Genomic DNA, 19,716 nt, shown 5'->3' on the forward strand with positions numbered 1-19,716 from the left:
TAAAGCTTCCTCATGTGTGTGTGGTGTATTAAGCTTTCTTATAAAAAGTTTTGATTTAAGAGCCACATAGGTCTTTTTGCCTCTGAACACAAATTATAAAGATATTTAGAATCAAGTAAATTGTGAGTGGGGTACATAGGAGATTAACATTTCACTAGGAAATAGAAGGGTAAAAAGCAGAACAACAACAGCAAAAAGTATGCAAAACAGAAGCAAAATTAATCAAAGCAAACAGGAAAATCTTTTAAAATCCATTTTTCTAGAAATTTAGAAATGATAAATAATTATAATTATTTGAAGCAAGGGAAAATAAAAGAGGGGAAACTATGTAATTCATTTTGTTGTTGTTTAGTCATTTTTCAGTTGTGTCTAACTCTTCATGAACCCATTTGGGGTTTTCTTGCAAAGATACTGGAATGGTTTGCCTTTTCCTTCTCCAGCTCATTTTATAGATGAGGAAACTGAGGCAAACAGGGTGAAGTGACTTGTTCAGAGTCACAGAGCTAGTAAGCATCCCAGGCCATGTTTGAATTCAGGAAGATGAGTCTTCCTAAATCCAGGCCTGTTACTCTATCCACTGGGCCACCTTTATAACAACTGCAGTGGTACAGGGAAGCTTAGGACATCTGTGCAAATACCAAAGGTAGATACATAACAATTGAGTATTGGACCCATTAAAATATTTTTAAAGCAAATTAAAGAACTTGAAACAAAAAAAAAATAAGCATGAGATGATTGTGATTGTCAAGCTGTTTTGTCATTGTTTCTAGGTTATCAGATTTCCTGGGAGGTGTACAGTAGAAATGACTCTCGTCTTACACTTACTTTAAATAACACAACCCATGAATATAAAATTAAAGGATTGTCATCTCTCACCACCTACACCATTGAAGTGGCAGCTGTCACAGCAACAGGGATTGGACTGGTGACTTCATCCACAATTTCTTCTGGAGTTCCACCAGGTTAGTAAAATTTCACCATCATAGTTTTTCAGCTATCAGATGTGTGAAATTCAAAGCAGTACACTTATACTTTGTATCTCATAGATAGCTTTGTTTCCCTAATGTAACTCTATGAGATTGGTTAATCCTGCCTTACTTTGCCTTACTTTGACACTTTGTATGGAGAAGCAGAAGAGAAACAAAGTAAAGTGGGCATAATTTCAATCAGACCAAAAAGAAATCCTTATTTTATGGTTATAAAATAGTAAAACAGATGTTTGGGGGGTTTGTTTGTTTGCTTGTTTGTTTGTTTCTTTGTTTTAATCTTGAAGGATGCCAAACTCTGAACAGTAGTGATGAATTTTGGTCCAGAAGAAGAGATGATGAAACAAACTTTTCTAGACAGATGTAGTGAGTTATGGGTCCAGAATGTTGTGTTCGCTATCAGACATGGTTTCTGTGTCAGTCAGCTTTATGTCACTTTTTCTTTGATGTAAGAGAAGATTCAAGAATGAGAGAGGTGTACTGAGAAACGAGTATGGTACAAAAATGAATGACATTAGTAAAAGGAAGCCCTTTTATCTAGCAGGATAACTGTTAAGTCATGGGTGGGGATTTTTTTTTTCCTTGAGGGATACTGATGTAGAGAAATGTCATTCCAGGGCTGTGCACAGTTAAAGACTACTCCATTGACATTTCCTTCCTTAGCACCCCTTCCCTACGCCACTCATGCTTTCCCCTTTCCTCTTTATCCCTCCCCCTTCAGGAATCATGAACCATAATCAAATCAGTTTTACCATGGTTCATTGCTGGTCTGGGTTGATCTACTCCATTAGGGCACCAATCACTACCCCTATAGTTTTGTGTCCTCTGTGCATGGCACATAGTAGGCACTTAATAAGTGCTTTTCGATTCATTCATTTGTTCATTTATGAGCAGCCATAGCCAGAGAGGAAAGAAGAATCTTGGTGGCCCTCATCACCTCACTCAACTATCTCACTAGACTATTGGTGATTTATCTCCCTACTTCAAGCTTCACTCCTTTACTCAACTATAAAATTGATCTTCTTTAACCATAGGTCTCACCATGTCACCCCTCCTATTTAATAAACTCCAGCTGCTCCCTATTACTTCCAAGATCAAATATAAAACTCTCTTTTTGACTTTTAAAGCTCTTCATAACCTGATCCCTTCCTACGTTTCCAGTCTTCTTACACCTTACTCTTTTCCATGTATTCTGCAATCCACTGACACTGGCCTCCTTGCTGTTCCTTGAATAAGACACTCCATCTCCAGAATCTGGGCATTTTCATTGGCTGTCTCCCATGCCTGCAGCTCTTAGCTTCCTGGTTTTGCAGGCTTACTTGAAATCTTAGCTAAAATTCCATGTTCGATAAGACTTTCCTAGCCTTCATAACCTTATTGCCTTCCTTTTCAAAATATCTGCAATTGATCTGTTTATATCATGTTTTTACATAGCTGTTTGTACATCGTTGTTTAAATATTGTCTTCCTGAGTAGACCATGAGTCACTTGAGAACAGGGACTGTTTGGTTTTTTTTTTTTTTTGCCTTTCTTTGTTTCTCCAGGGCTTAGCATAGTGCCTGGCACATAGAAGGCATAAATGCTTATTGACTGACCCTTCAACTTTTTGGTGATGATCCTCTCCAAATTTAACCAGGCCAGTACTCAGAAGACAAACAGTCTGTCACTGAGCCTATACTAGAAATGTTTGCAGCTTAGCAAAAATTTCTGGAGGTTGTACCCTTTTGATAACTTTAGAAAACCAGGGATCACCACTATGCCACAATAAAGCATTAAGAGAGAGACTTTAGTGGAAGATATATTACCATTATTATTAACCTAATGATGACTTAAATTACAGACTATTTGTGCATCACATTTTTAGAGTGAATCTATTGTGCAAAATGAAATAAACCTGCATATGTATTGTCTAGTTTAAAGTGCAATCCTAGCAGTAGGGGCAGGAAAATGAACTAGCTGACCTCTGGAAAACCCTTTCATCCTTTTATTTTTGTGATTGGCAATACACCTGGTGATGCACAGAATAGAGAATTATATGGGGAAATGAAGCACAACTGTATTAAATAAATGGTTGATAACCATGATTAAGGAAGGCTATTGAGTTGCTATTACAATATTTTCAGGGTAGATCACCTGAAACTGAAGGGAGGTCATAAAATACCATTGCATATTCTAGTAATTAGATTAAAGCAAAAGTTATATGATGCTGATGTCACTAGATTCTGTTTGTTAAGCTTGAAATCTATATCCATTTAATGTATGAAGAGTATTTTAAAGAACCAGAGTCTCTGAGAAATGTAGAGAACTTTTTCAAAAAGAATTGCTGTTCCTTTGATTTACACATTTTCTGCCCAAAATTCATTAAAAGTAGATGTAACAAGAACCCTTGAAATCCTGTCATCACTACGTATACCAATATTGGAACAATCACCAAAGTAATGCTGTTGTTCCCATGTGAAGGCTCCTTTTAAATATCCCCAGGAATGAGAAATTGGGGAACTGTTCCCCAGACAAGCTTTTTTTTTCTGATAGCTTTTTCTGCTACATGAATTGATTGTATTTTCTTTTTCTTAATTCTAATCCATTTCCTTGTGCCAGGTTCTTTTACAGTATGCATTCTTTCCCTAAATTGCCTTAAGGCTTTAGGCAGCATCATTTTTTTCAAACTTTCATTTTAAAGTTATAAGTAACTGCATGTAAGATATTAGCTATTTAAAAGAGCCTTGTGTTGTAGAACTGCTGTTATATGTTAAGTTCTACATAAAAAATTATTGCAGATATCAGGAACCACAACCCATGCTCATCTTTCCTTACTTTTATTGCCAAAGAAAACACACAAGTGTGCAAATGATCTGTGCATCTATCTGAATTTGGTTGTCCTGGCAACAGGACCAGGAAGCTCCAGGCTCAAGTGCTGGACACCTATTTGCATCTTTTTTTAATAATATATTTTTATTTTTTCTCAATTACATATAAATAAAAATTTTAACATTCATTTATTAAATTTTGAGTTCCAGATTTTTTTCTTCCTTCCCTCCTGTCATTCTCCTCCTCCTATCCTTCCTGCGGAAGGCAAGCAGTTTGATGTAGATTATATGTGTATAGTCATGCAAAATATTTCCACATTAGCCATGTTGCAAAAGAAAATGAAAACCAAAAAACAAGAAGAACATAAAGTTTGAGAAGTATGCTTTAATCTACATTCAGACTTCCTCAGTTCTTTTTCTGGAAGTGAATAGCATTTTCCATCATAAGTCCTTCAAAATTGTTTTGGATTATTGTATTGCTGAGAATAGCTAAATAATTCACAGTTCATCAGCAATATAATATTGCTGTTACAATGTACAATATTCTCCTGATTCCAGTCATTTCACTTTGCATCAGTTCATAGAAATCTTCCCAGGTTTTTCTGAAAGCACCTGTTTGTCATGTCTTATAGCACAAGTCTTTCATTTCAATCATATACCACAACTTGTTCAGCCATTCCCCAATTGATGGGAATCCCCTCAATTTCCAGTTCTTTGCTACTACAAAAAGAGGTTTTCTAATTTTTTTTTTGTAAATATAGGTCCTTTTCCTTTTTCTTTAATCTCTTTAGGCTATAGACCTAGTAGTAGTAGTATTAGATCAGATTTGCACAGATTTATACTCCTTTGGGCATAGTTCCAAACTACCTTCTAGAATGGCTGAATCAGTTCACAAATCCACCAATAGTGCATTTGTGCCCCAATTTTTCCACATCCCTTCCAACTCCAGAGTTGTTTTAATTTGCCTTTTTCTAATCAATACAACTTAGAGCATTTTTTTGTATGACTATAGACAGCTTTGATTTCTTCTTCTGAAGACTACCTGTTCATATCCTTTGATCATTTATCATTTGAGGAATGACTTGTATTCTTATAAATTTGACACAATTCTCTGAATATTTTAGAAATGAGGACTTTATTAGAGAAACTTGCTGTAAACCCCGCCCCCAAGTTTCCTGCTTTCCTTCTAATCTCAGCTGCATTGGTTTTATTTGTGCAAAAGCTTGTTAATTTGATATAATCAAAATTATCCATTTTATTTGCCTTGATCCTTTCTATTTCTTGTTTAGTCATAAATTCTTCCATTATCCATAAATTCTGACAGGTAAAATATTTCATGCTCCCCTAATTTGCTTATGATATAACCTTTTTATTCCTAAATCATGCCACCATTTTGAGCTTATCTTGGTATATTATGTGAGATGTTGGTCTATTCCTAGTTTCTGCCAAAATGCTTTCCAGTGTTCCCAGAAATTTTTGTCAGATAGTGAATTCTTGTCCCAAAATCTTGGATCTTTCAGTTTGTCAAACACTAGATTACTATGGTCATTTACTACTGTGTTTTGTGTACCTAATCTATTGCACTGATACACCACTCTCTCTCTCTTAGCCAATTCTAGATTATTTTCATCATTATTGCTTTGTAATACAGTTTGAAATCTGGTACTGTTAGGCCACCTTCCTTTATGTTTTTTACATTGATTTCCCTGATATTCTTGACCTTTTGTTCTTCCAGATTAATTTTGCTATTATTTTTCTAGCCCTAAAATTTTTTTGGTTATTTGATTGGTGTGGTACCGAATAAGTAAATTAATTTAGGTAGAATTTTCATTTTTATTATATTGGCTTGGCCTACCCGTGAACAATTAGTATTTCTCCAGTTCTTTAGATGTGACTTTATTTGTGTGAAATGTGTTTTGTAATTGTATTTATATAACTTCTGGGTTTGTCTTGGCAGATAGGCTCCCAAGTATTTTATGTTGTCTGCAGTTATCTCATATGGATTTCCCTTACTATCTGTTTCTACTGCGCTTTGTTGGTAATACACACACACACACACACACACACACACACACACACACATACACACATACTGATGATTTATGTGGGTTTATTTTATATCCTGCAACTTTGCTGAAGTTGATAATTGTTTCAGTAGTTTTTTTTAGTTGATTGTCTAGTTTTCTCTAAGTATACCATCATATCATCTGCAAAGAGTGATAGTTTTGTTTCCTTATTTCTTATTCTAATTCCTTTAATTTTTTTTTGGTCTTATGTATATAGCTAATATTTCTAGGACAATATTGAATAATGCTGATAATAGGCATCCTTGTTTCACCCCTCATCTTATTGGGAAGTTTTCTAGCTTATCCCCATTACAGATAATGTCACCTATTTATATCTTGTTGTCTTGGAAACAATGCTTGATCAGGTGTTCTCCTCCCCTCGTTCCCACCCCATTCATATTACCTAGGTAAAACTGTAAGACAACAGGTGGGATATTGAATTATCTGCAACATCTGAGGAACCAGAAAGGGTCATGTTCTTCATTAATCCACACATTCTCCAAATTGTTTAAGAACTTCCTATCTACAAGGCATGATGCTGGGCACCATGGAGGATGCAAAGAAAATTAAGGCATGTCCTCTGTCCCCCCAGGAGCTTATAATCCCATGGATCATATTAACAACAACTTCAAATACTGATGCGTCAGAATAAGTGGGGCTGTGGGTGACTGCTATATACTGTATAACTAGGACCTCACTTTCATTACACAAATCATAACCCTTTGACATTGCTTGTAAAGCTTCACTCTTCCTGATTCTTGTTAGCAAATTAACGCTTTTGTTTAAGTATTCTGAAGATGTTTACTGTAGAAATAAAATATACTGCTATTGACTTGTATAATATGTATATAGACCTGAGACCTGACAGCTTAAATTAATGTCTTTTTTCCCCTGTATTTTATTTTCAGAACTTCCTGGAGCCCCTTCCAATCTGGTGATTTCCAATATTAGTCCTCGATCAGCAACACTTCAGTTCCGGCCCGGTTATGATGGGAAAACCTCTATCTCCAGATGGATAGTAGAGGGACAGGTATGTATTAAATTTTAAATGAGATATATAATTATCCTAATTAGTAATATTAGGCACTGAAACAGGGAGAAGAAATACTAGTTTCTGTAATATGTAAGTTTTAAGGAGCTAGGTCCTATTTCTTAAAGTCAAGAGAAAAAATAACTAACAAAAAATACTTACATTTCTAAGATCTCTTGATTTCTTCAGTCTTTTAATTGAGAAACCTAACTCTGCCTTCCTTTTTTGCATCCTATGTTTCATTCCTTTTATGCTATCTCCCTTTTTGCTCCTTTTTTGGTTTGTTACCTCTTAGCTATGGAAAAATCATTAGTAGAGAATTTAGGTATCTTACTTGTTTGTGGAATATTTTGGTTTGGAAAGCACTGCTATAGTTCTCCACCAATTGTACATTAACAAAACCAGCACAAAAAATTAATCTAATATGGCCCTATCCATTTATCTCATTTTTCCTACTACTGTGTAGCTCTGGAATATATTTTGTGTCCTTTATCTTGAGTAATCATTAATTTCTTTCATGTAGACTTAATATTTCTTGTGAGTTATAAATGATAGAATATATTAAAAATTCAGGAAAACTGGCCAAATTAGAGAAGGAAAAAATTAATACTGTTTTATTTTCTGAAAAAAGAAGTGAAAAAAAAAAGAAAAACTAAAGGAGGACCACAACCATTCTTATATCCTCGCAATAGTTTCTTTCTGTACTGTAAATTTGGTTATCTCTGCCAATGAACAAGGGTTTTTATGATTTCAGATCTACTTGAGTTTTGTCACATTGATTCTGTGGAAATTCATCAGACAGAATTAGAATATCAAGGAAATTATTCAGTGTACCATCCTAAAAAGGTTTGTGTTAATGGAATTCTTCTGGGAACATAAAAAAGATTTGTTCCTTAGCTGCTCAGATCTTGCTATAGTCATGGTGAAGTGTGAAGAGCAGATGTTTGCATATCTAATGAATCAACAAATATTCATCTCATATGAGACTATGCTCAGCATTTTTCTAAGCGGTCTATTGAAATAGATCATGACATGATTCTTGGCCTCAAGAGGCTTCTAATCTAGTTGATAAGTGTGTTTCCTGATGGCATCATGAGGTGCAAACAGCAAGAAAACAGAGGTCTTGGTCCTATCTTTCTGAAAGAAACTAATTTTGAGAAATTAGGGCATCAGCTATTTGCCTCTCTCAAGCCACTGATGTTACATTGCCTCTGAATTTCCATTTGTTCCCACCTCACTGCCACAAGCAAGGCAGCTAAAGAGTTGCCCAACTCATTTGTGAAATTATGATGAAGCCAAAGGGAAAATATTATTTGCTTCTCATTCTCTTTAAAACAATTTTTGTTGCAAAAAAAAAATGAACTATCCTTGCAGTGTTGTATAAGTTAAGGCTACTTAAGAGAAAATAAGGAGGACACTATCTATGCATGAGGTTTACTCTTCCCTGGTGAACTTCCATCTTAAAAAGAAGATTCATTTTAAATCTCACTAGATTGAAATGACAGGCTCTTTTGCTAGCAATGTTGGAAGTTTTAACATCAATCAAAAGAGGAAATATAGGATAAGTTGCCATACATTACATCATACAAGGGTTTGCATTATAAATGCATTATAGGATTCTATAGTGTGCCAAGGTATTTAGTAGAGGCCTTTATATGTATACTTGATTAATTCTTTTTTTCCCTTTTAGTTATAATATGATTCCTTTTCATTTCTGCCTGACTTATGAAAGATTTATATTTTATATCCTCCAGTATCTGGGTTAAATTTATCAATAGTCTGTCATTCCATTTTAATTGTGTTGACATCTATTCTTTTTAATGAGCAAGTTGAACCAGTTTTCAATCATGTGCTCATTTATCATGAAAAACCTAATGGTTTTATCTGATGAACATTATCAGCAGTATCCAAGCAGTACATTGTGACATGCAAACCTGCTAGCTGGTCGTACAACTGGCAAAGAGATACTCACTTTTAACAATCCAGTCAATGTGGAACTCTTCAAATTACTCTCCTGGCCCCTCCTTCTATAATACTGTCAATCCCATGGGACATATAAGTAACATCACATTATAACCATGACCGTATGGGTCTTTCAACATCTAAGTTGCTCTTGAAATGAAACTAGGCCATGTTTCATGTTATAGTGTAGTCTGGTGGGAATAGGACTGGATACAGAGTCACTAGAACCCTTGGTTCTAGTCTAGACTTCAGGCAAGTCACACTCTTTCACTGGGCTTAGTTCAACCATCTGCAAAATGGGTATTGAACTAGTTAGATCCCTTCCAGCATTGATACTCCGTGAATAATTATGTAATGAGAGTTCAGAGTATAATATATTTATGGGGCTTACAATAACAACAAAACTGTAATAAATTTTACTCTTTTTTTGGTTCATTTAATCCAGGTTTTTAGCCACTTTTTCGTCATAGAGAAGTCTTCTTCACATTTTGACCAGTTCTTGAAAGTACACCAGAAACATTTTACTATTTAGTTTTATCTTTTGTGAATTATAGAAGAAAAAAATTCCAAGTAACAGGAGGCACACTGTTGAAAGTCTGAGTGAGAAGCTGATTATCACCTAGGTTGTGTATGTATGTGTTTGGGAATCAGGGGTAAAGGGAAGAGAAGCTTTTTAAAACAGATATTTTTTATTCACTGATGCCCTTCTAAATTAGTGACTTTTGGCTCTTTAGTGAGCAAAATGCCTTCCCCCACATTTGTATAGCTAAAGGATTAGACTCAACTGTTAGACGTTTTCATTTACCAATTATAGTTGCCTGCTTCAGTACCTTGGCAAACCCCTGCAGCTCACAACCATTTGCTATGTTGTAATAGCTAGAATAGCATTCAGCCTTCAGAAGAAACAGCTCTGAAAAGGATTTTCTCTAATGAAGACTTTAGTGGTAATGCTTTGGGTACAAGTAAAACTGTTTCCATTCTAAAAAATGTAAAAACAAAAACAAAACAAACAAGCAAAAAAAGGGCCTATACCATTTAATGCTTATTTGTGCATAATGGGAGTAGCCATTTTCTTTAAAGGAATTGTTTTAGAGAGTGTTAAAGTGCTAATAAAATAATCCTCATGCCTGTTTAGTGCTGTTCTCTCTGTAACTAAGGAATAAGGGAAATGGGGCACTCAGAATGGTCACTGTGAGACATCCACGTATAAGCTATTTTCACAAGCTCAAGGTACCCTGGGAGCCTTCTGTTTAGCTTGGCACATTCCCACATGAAGTCAAAGACTTGTGGTAACTTTGGCTTTCTCTCTTCACGAATTTTATATAGGGATCGCAGGAGCTTAGATTTAGGGCTGGAGGGGACCACAGAGTTCACGTTGTCCATCCCCCTGATAGTGAGAAGTGAGGCCCTCAAGAATCACAGGATCACAGATTCTGAACTGAAAGGCACTTCTGAGGCAATCCAGTCCAATTGCCCTCACTGTATGGATGAGGAAACTGAGGCCCAGAGATATCAGGAGTGGGAGAGACAGGATTTTAACCCAAGACCTGTGACTCTGCATGCAGTATTCTCTCGGATCTTATGTTTTAACTGAAGACCTTAGATTTTGTTTCAGTTCTCAGCTATCTAGCATACATGTTCAATACCATGTTGTGACATATAATTGAACACAGAGGGTGTTGTGCTTCCCTAACATGTCTTTTCTTCAAGGACTCTCACAATCAATTTCTGCTTGAGGTTAGTTCCAGGGAAATATTTTGTCTCTGCAGACACCTTACTTGCCAGATAATGAAAACTATGTAACTAAATGTCCCCCCTTTTTCAAGGGCCGGAAAACTCAAGAGTCAAATGAATACACTAAGTGTCATAACATTCTCAGTTCAGGTCCTGATAGCATTTATTCCTTCCGCTCGTCCCCTGCTCTGTTCTTTTTTTTTTATCATTGCATTTTTAGTTTTCACTGGATTCTTATTGGTAAGCACCTGCAAATCGTTTTGGAAGGAGACAATGTACAAATAAATTGAGATGAAATGTTCCTTAAACTTTTTATATTTTTGCTCTTATGTTCTTTCACTGATGTTTTGTTCAAGTTACAGTGGGAATAGTTGTTCCTAACAAAGGGAGAGGTAGATTATCTATTCAGTTCATCAAACTTGTATTTGTTGCCAACCATGCACAAGGCCCTGGTGACACAAAGACGAAATAAGATATATTTCCTGTACTTAAAGAACAACCAAATAGGGGAAATCAGATGTCACCACATTTGACTAGAATATAAGGCTGAATGTGAAAAGTGCAAAGGAGTGGTCTTAACGCTGGATTCTGAGATATTTGTAATTGAGTGTCTATCCAGCCTGGGGAAACCAGAAAGGCTTCATGGAGGAGGTGACAACTGAATTAATCCTCAAAGTGAGGGAAAGATGTTAGCAAGTACAGTTGGGAAAAGGAAGATCTATTTCAGTTAAAGAAGATGGCCTGAACAAAGGCAGAAAGATAAGAGAGAAAGAAGGACTAGAATCCAGGGGCCAGAAATTAGTCTAGTGTGGCTAAAATGTAGAGGATATGAAGGGGAGTAGTATGAGATTGATATTGAGGTTTCAAGATAAAAAATTAATTAACTCTACCCATCATCTTTCTAAGGCACATTAATTGAGAATCCTAGGATTGCTATATTTAGAATCCACTCAATTTAAACAGTAAAATAAAGTACTCAATATGTCCAAAACACAATTCATTGTTTTTCCCCCTAAACATTACTGTGAGGGTAAAATCATCCCTCCAGTCCCTCAGGCTCACAGCCTATGAGCTGTCCTGGATTCCTCACTATCTCTCTCACCCCCTATATCCAAGCTGTTGCCAAAGCCTGTAGAGTTCATTTTTCCAACGTATCTCAACTATGCTGCCTTCTCTCTTCTGACACTGCCACCACTCTTGTGCAGGCCCTTGTCACCTAATGCCTTGATTGCTGCAACAGCCTGCTGTGGGTCTTCCTGTCTCGAGTCTTTGCCCATTCCATTCGATCCTCCATTCATTCACTAAAGTGATTTTTCTAAAAAGCAGATCTAATCATGTGCTTTAAGGATCAAACACAGAATGCTGTGTTTGGCATTCAAAGCCCTTGATAACCCATTCCTCCTCCTACCTTTCCTGTCTTCTTACACCTTATTCCCCAACACCTACTCTTTGATCCAGTGACCCTGATCTCCTAGATATTCCATCAACAAGACACTTCGTCTATCAGCTCCCTCTGGCTGTCTCCCATATCTGGAATAGTCTCCCTTCTCCATTCAAACTTCAGACCTCTCTGGCTTCCTTTAAGCCTCAATTAAAACTCCATCTCCTACAGGAAAACTTAGCCAATCCCTCTTAATTTTAGTGCCTTCCCTCTGGTAATTGTTTGCTATTCATTCTGTATATAGCTTGCTTTTATTCATTTATTTGCATGTTGTCTTCACCATTAGACTGTAAACTTCTTGAGGGCAGGGACTGTCTTTTTACTCTTTTTGTATCATTAGTACAGTGCCTGACACATAGTAGACACAATGTGTATTGAACTGAATTAAATACTGAAAAAAAAAATCTGATTCAGGGATTCTCAATCTTTTCCTAGTTTAGTGGCTTTTCATATTTACATTAAAAATTATTAAAAACAACAACAACAACAGTATAACGTGAACTCAAAGCCAAGCTGATAGAAAGTTTATATTAGAAGTTAGAGAGGCAACATAGTGAGTTGGCTAATGTTGGAGTCAAGAAGACCTGAGTTCAAATCCTGGCTTCAACATTTACTATGGGATTTAGGGTCAGTCACTTCAACTCTCTGTAACTCAGTTTCCTTATCTTCAAAATGAGAGAGTTAGACTCAATGGACCACCCTAAGTTTCCTTCTAGCTCAAAATCCTGCGATCTTATAAGTTATCAGTGGTTCACGGGCCATTTGTTAGAATGGCCATCAGGACTCAGAGCTTGGTCAGGCATCGAAGATGCCAAGGTCATGCACTGCATCCTGGGCCATCGGCAGTCATCTTGACTCTGCCACTTGCCTTGCCACTGGGCTTCCGTGACTCTGGAAGGAAGAGTGAGGCTGATGATTTTGTGCAGCACTGTTTAACTTAAATCCAGTTCGTGTGCAAGTCAAGATATCTCCTCTCTGATGTCATTGGTCCTCTTCAGAAAAGAAGGCCGAACATCAACAGCAATAAGTGGTATTTTGATTCTAGGCCGAGAGGGGGCCTAAGAGGCCCACCCCCTCTTACCCTCATGTGTTGAGATCCAGGATAGGGAGGACACTAGGAACTGTGCTCCAGATGTCCCTGGTCTTTTCACTACTTACTCCTATTCAGTTTCCCATCCTTTCAGGGTTTGGCACTTCAAGTTGATCAGATAAATGAATCTGGTACTAAGGGTATCTGTGACCTCATGGATCCGAATGTACCTTCCTGTGGTACAGATCACCATGTGTCCCATAATCCCTCATCTTCTGTGACTCTTTTCCATATCCTCCCTCAAAATCTGCCAAGGGGATTCATCTATCATACTGGGAACTTGTCTCGATCTCATGCCACCATGTGAATTTCCTTGGAGCACACAGGCTGCCCACCCATTGTCCCTTGTTTTTAAGACGTGGCTGAACCACCTGCCTTTTTAGTATAAATCCCTTTGATGATATCCTTCTATGTTTCTCCTGCATGATCAGTAACATCCTGTGTGACCTACACCTCTTAGAACAAGATTTAATTTTACTTGTTCAGCCTTAATGTTACCATAGGACCATTAGAGATTTAAGACTGGAGAGGACTTTAGAAGTCGTCTAATACAACTTTTTCAATTTTCAAGTGAGAAAACTGAGTTACGGAGGAGATCAACTTACTTCAAGGTTACACATGTATTAAGTATTAAGGGGCTGAGGCCAAATTTGTAACTAGGTCCTCTACTTGAGAGCCAGTGTTTATTCCACTATACTAAATTGCCTCTTTTATCAGGACTATGCAAACAACAAACACATAGGGCCATTACCATGTATTTGTCAGTGGGCAGAGGGTAGCTTAAGTTGGGGTTAGGGATGAAAGACAAGAATTCACATCCTTAAGTGTGGAGGTCAGTGATGGAGTCTAGTTAATTGGGTCCATCTCCAGAGAATGCATAGATTTAAATACAGGTAATTAACTACATGTCTAGCTCTACCCTAGACGCAGAAACATCCATATTTAATCAATCAAGCCCTTTAAAATGGGCCTACAACTTTACCTTTACAGAATTTTTAAAATCACAAATTCAATTCACTTAAATATCCAGCCCATCTTCCTGTCATGTCACAATTAAATTAAGGTCCTTGAGAACAGGGGTGATTTCATTTTCATCTTTGCATCCCCAGTGACTAGTAGAGAGTAGGTGCTTACTTAATATTTGTCAATTAATTATTGATTATTTTCACCCCAGGAGACTGTGACCTACACACTAATCCTTTCTATCCTGCTGCCAGGTTTATGAACCAAGTATTTTTTTTTTAACCCATGTTTCCATATCCAAAGTTAAGAATTGTCAGCTAATTGTATCACTTCCTCTCTTCATTACTGCTGCACATTAGGACCATTTGTGGCCCTGTTGATAAGTGTCTGTCAGCATTTCCATTGTAATAAAACTCGACTTTATGGTTGAATTTCTTTTTTATAATAGAAAAAGAGACATTATTTTTGAATAGTCTGCTGCGTAAGGGGAGAGCTGTCATCAGCTCTAATGGTTCCTCCAATAATAATGTGGTCATCTGGGCAAAAGCAGCTTCATCTTTTGTTCTGGTATAATGTCTCTGCCAGAGCATTTGGGTACTATGGTGATAGGTAGGAATGAATTACATACTTAGATATTTCAAAATGTTGATTGTTTGCTAGATTGGCCATAATAACACCTTTCAAATGACTTTTCTCCCTTATTTCTGGACCAGTGTAAAAAAAACTGTAAGAGATTAATGATTTAAAGTAGTCTCATTGTTCATTAGTCTATCAGATCCCTTTGGGCTGTGGTATATGCTTTAAAAAATATGACATGAAAAGAAAATCCTACTGTGAGATTGATACCTGAAGTGGCCTTGAAGAAGAACTATTCACCACAGACTGTTTTAAGAAGTATAAGCCTGTGTCTATATAAAACACAAATGACAAACACAATTTCAACAACAAAATCTTATTCTTTTGTTGGGGAGTATGCCTTTGTGTTGAATTATATTTCATCTGAGTTCTCTTGTTGGTTGTGATTTTTCTAGGGGTAGTAGATTGAGCAGTAACCTTGAAATCAAGAAACCTTTTGCATGCCAACGAAATAACTGGTAGGGATAGGAATAGCCTTGGACCTGTGATTTCATTGAGTATAGGGGACTCCTAGGTAAGAAATTCCCTCAGTGCAGCTCAGCATCTTCTTTCCAACTTATAGTGAATGAGAGAGACAGAGAGAGAGAGAGACAGAGTGACAAACAGAGACAGAGAGACAGCGAGAGACAGACAGAGAGAGACAGAGAGAGAATATGATTCAGGTTTTGAAGCTGAATTCTCCTAGTAGGGCCAGATCAATGAAATACTTAGTAGTGTCCTTTTAAAAATTCAGTTTGGTTCACAGGAGCTCACATATATTTTGTTCCCTGAACCCGCCTGAGGGCTATAGCCAGGCTGTCAGAAGGACTATAGAGTTCAGTGTACTGTCCTAGCTTGGCTGTAGTTCTGCCAGAGATATATCTCTACACAAGTTCCCAATCTGTTCACACATCCTCTGTGCCCTCCAGTGATCTTCATTTGGGAAGGCTTCATTTGGCTTATGCACAGGGGAAAGCCACTCAGAACAAAAGGGGACTCAGTATTTGGGGAAGTTGCTTTCTCTGCAACTTTTCTTGCTGACACCAGGATTTTGGATAAGCAGGGTGCTGCTGGGTTGGCAGGTTTCCATGGAATGAGTTCTTGGAGTCTCTCTCTTTTTTTTTTCAAAGAAGTTATGGATGAAAGGATAGGTTTTTGATGGAGCTATAGTTTGCTATGATTTCTCTTCCCTTCTCATTATCACCTTTCCTGGCACTCTAGAGATCCCTGGGGAGGTAATGTTTACTGCCTGGGCAGTGACTCTGCCTACCAGGGACCTTGCAGCTCTAAAAGAGGACTTAGGCCACTTGTTACCCAACTGATTGGAGAGAGAGGCCTTCCCTTCCCCCCTCTACCCATAACCCTCAGTGCCAGACTTGCTCAGGACCTTCCTTAAGGAAAGAATGCTTTGTTCTGAATGGAACAGTGTCACTTTAGGGAAACCTCATGCTGCTGTAGCAGGGTTTGGAATAGTGACTTAACAAGTAAAAGTTTCTGAATGACCCCAGCTTTATAGCCAGCAGGTGCCAAATACATGCTTTACTTAGACACAGAGAATTGGATGCCTTCCCTGCCTGACTGAATGTCACTTGCTCACCAACTCCTATTGCTTTAGTGACTGGATGGTATGGTCCATAATGGGTCCTAATGACCTACCTACTGGTGGGTGGCATTTGAAATGTGGATTTTTGGCTCTTATGACAGAAATTTTAAAAGGCTCTTATCTGTTCTAAAATTAAAAAGGGAAAAAAGTCATCATAATTCTACCTCCCTATGAGAGATTAGGGCAGGAAAAGCTTCCACCTCCCTTGCCAGGCCTATGGATTCTTAGTGGACAGACCATTGTCTACTAATATGCTGTGTCTACTGTAACAGTGTAGCATGCTGTCATTTGAATCTGATTTTAGACTCTAAGCAAGTATTTATTAAAGAATACCTGTCCAACTCTGAGAAAAAAGTCAAAACGTTCATTTTTTTAAAGTTCTGATTTATGTAAAATTTTGAATTCCTTTCCTGGAATTCTAAAAGCAAAATGACTCTTACTACAATCATATGCCTCCGGAATACCACTTGGAATGATCCAGTTTTAGAATTTATCTCTGGGCCTTTCAATTTTACCCCTCTCCAGCTAATCACAGAATAAAGATTGCACTGCAGTGGACCTTAGGCAAAAGACCTAAGCTTCTCAAAACCTGAGATTTAAACATTTAAAAGATAGGCATGTCTCTTACTGAAGAGATAGTAGACTCTAGGTGCATAGGGAGGCATTTATTTTCAGACATTACCTACATGTTAATTCAATTTGCTGAACTGGACTCTGTTCCAAGAGAGATATTGAGTGGCATTGGGAGGTTGAAAGAATGGAGTTATTAGGAAATAACAGTTATTGGGGCATTTAGGTAACTCATTGGGTCAAGTGCTGGGCCTCGAGTCAGGAAGACCTGGGTTCAAATCCAGCTTCAGATACTTTCTAGCTGTGTGACTCTGGGCAGCTCCCTTAACAGCTATTTCACTCAGTTTCCTTATCTGTAAAATAAGGATAACAGCAGCTACTTCCCAGGCTTGTTGTGAGGAACAAATAAGATAGTAATCATAAAATGTTTAGCACAGTCTGGTACATAGCAAACACTATATAAATGTTAGCTATTATTGTTATTAATGTAAAAGCATCAATAAAGCATTTTTTAAAAGTAAACAATACCCATGTACATAGGTAGTACTAATTTAAATCCAGGCCTCTAAGCAGACTATTGAGAAGGGGGACCCCTTCCCTCTAACCTCTTTTTCTTCTTCCCCACCATCAGTGTTGGTAGCTCCTGTTGTGGACACTGATTCTTTGGTAAACAACAAACAACTCTCCACAGAGAAGGCCTCCCTCCTTGAGTGAACCTGCTTGCCCTCTAAGGGCTGTTCCGTATTTTGCCCTTCCAAGTGCTAAATAGAGATCGTTATTCTATTGAGCCTTCGACCAATAACATGATGATAGGTTCTCCTACTTTTTGCTAATGGTCTTGCAGACATGACTGGTTCTCAAAGAGAATTAGTCCAAATATAGGATCCAGTCATGTCCCTGGAGAGCGAATCCTTTTGTTGCTCTGGTCTTGAGCCCCACTTCCATTCTCTGACTCTTGCCATGCCCAGTTATCTATCTGGAATTATCTTATCTTTCACAATCTCTTGCTCTTCCAAAGCCAAAACAAGCTCCTTGTTTGGCCTCTCTTCTCTGCTGGAGTCATTGGAAGTCTTGATAGATCTGCTCCACTTCTCTTGGTCATGGCTGGTGGAAAACTACTAAAAGGCTGAGAAACATAAAGCATCTCCAATTTCCTCCACTGACCTGCTGGCATTAATTCCAAAGAGCTACCTTGCTGAGTTGCTTGGCCATGCTTCCTCAACCTGCAGTTCTGCATGTGGCCAAGAGTACAGTCAACCCCCTGAGTGATGGGAACAGGCAGATGTATGTCCATGGAGGTCAGGGAGCAATGAGGCTGTCAGATTAATGCTCACGGGAGGAGTGCAGCAGCTGGACAGATGGAATTAATGCCCACAGGGACAGTGCTACAAAGGAAGGGCAGAAGAGGGCTGAAAGGAGTGGTATCATGAGGAGGACAGAAATCACTTGTCAAGCTTGTTTATTTCTTGTTTAAGCTAGTGTGTGTGTGTGTGTGTGTGTGTGTGTGTGTGTGTGTGTGTGTGTGTGCTTGTGGAAGAGATTAGGCAAGAGGATACAAAAATAGGGCAGAGGGGTCAGAGAGGAAAAGGGAAGGAATTTACTTTCAAAGGCATCTGGAAGAAAGTTTCTACAAGAATGCCTATGGAATTTTGATAGTATATGAAAATTTTCCATGCATCTGTAAAGACACACATGCACACACACACACACACACACACACACACACACAAATTAATTAACAGGAAAAAAAAAGGCACAACAGAGTATGGTAATAACCAAGGCAAATTACCAGATGGTGGTTTGCCAGATGCAAATTGAAATGTGTCCATTCCAGTCACTTAATGCTGCAAAGTATTATCATCCTGATTGCAATCTCCATGTCTTTTTGGCATTTAAAAATTGAATGGTGTGGTAAGTGAAAGGTCCTAGAGCAACTGGCCTAGAAACTATGAACCATCTCTTTATCCTCAGAATAGCTACAGCACCATAAGCTTGAGTACAAGCTTGCAGAAACTAACTGGAAATATTTAGACCACCCTCTTCATTGACTTACATGCATCAGTCTTCATAACCATCAGTAATGATGCTAACACATTGACATAACCAGACTTGTACCTCACATCGGAAGGCTCCCAGCATGTTGGGTAGATGGATACCTTGTGGCAGACCATTGAGAGGACATGGACCATAATTTCACAGTATAGACAGATATAGATGGGTTACTATCTGAATCATTGAAGATAATATCCATCTTGAGATCACAGTTGTATTGGAATATTGGAATACTTACATAGCACTTCAGGGTTAAAAAGGACTCTCTCAAGCAGCTAGGTGGTATAATGGATACAATGCTGGGCCTGGAGTAAGGAAGAACTGAGTTCAAATGCAGCCTCAGACACTTACTAGCTGTGTGACCCTGGGCAAGTCATGTAACTTCTGTTTGCCTAAATCCACTGGAGTAGGAAATCCAGTATTTTTGCAAAGAAAACCCCATGGACAGTATTGGCATGCTATGTCCTCAGGGTGATGATGGAATGCCTGAACAATGAGAACAAGCCAGAAAAAACTTGATTCTGAGGAAGAGAGAAGATGCACCGTCTCCATTTTATTCTTTGCAGAGGTGGGGACTATGGAATATTGCATATACTCTCAGATTTGCTTAATGTGATGGTTAGTTTTGCTGAAATGCTTTTTTTTCTTTTAATTTTTAAGAACTTCTTATAAAGGATAACTTTCTGGGAAGGGATCTATTTGGAAATGAATTTGACTTAAAGGCAAAAAATATTAATAATTTAATAATATTTTCCCTATAATGAACTTATGAGATAAATAGATAGTATCCATCTATCC

At 37.8% G+C, this 19,716-nt stretch overlaps 1 protein-coding gene across 1 annotated transcript in view; it reads left to right on the top strand.

Moving 5' to 3' along the window:
* Window positions 1-19,716, top strand: part of SDK1 (sidekick cell adhesion molecule 1) — a 1,163,851-nt gene that overhangs the window by 937,501 nt on the left and 206,634 nt on the right. Inside the window, 2 exon segments of the mRNA XM_078152930.1 lie at window positions 771-962; window positions 6,767-6,888. Coding sequence (XP_078009056.1) covers window positions 771-962; window positions 6,767-6,888 — 314 coding nt within the window.

Source organism: Phascolarctos cinereus, unplaced genomic scaffold (genome assembly GCF_003287225.1).
Source record: "Phascolarctos cinereus isolate Bilbo 61053 unplaced genomic scaffold, phaCin_HiC Scaffold_4;HRSCAF=312, whole genome shotgun sequence".
NCBI classification, from domain to species: Eukaryota; Metazoa; Chordata; class Mammalia; order Diprotodontia; family Phascolarctidae; genus Phascolarctos; species Phascolarctos cinereus.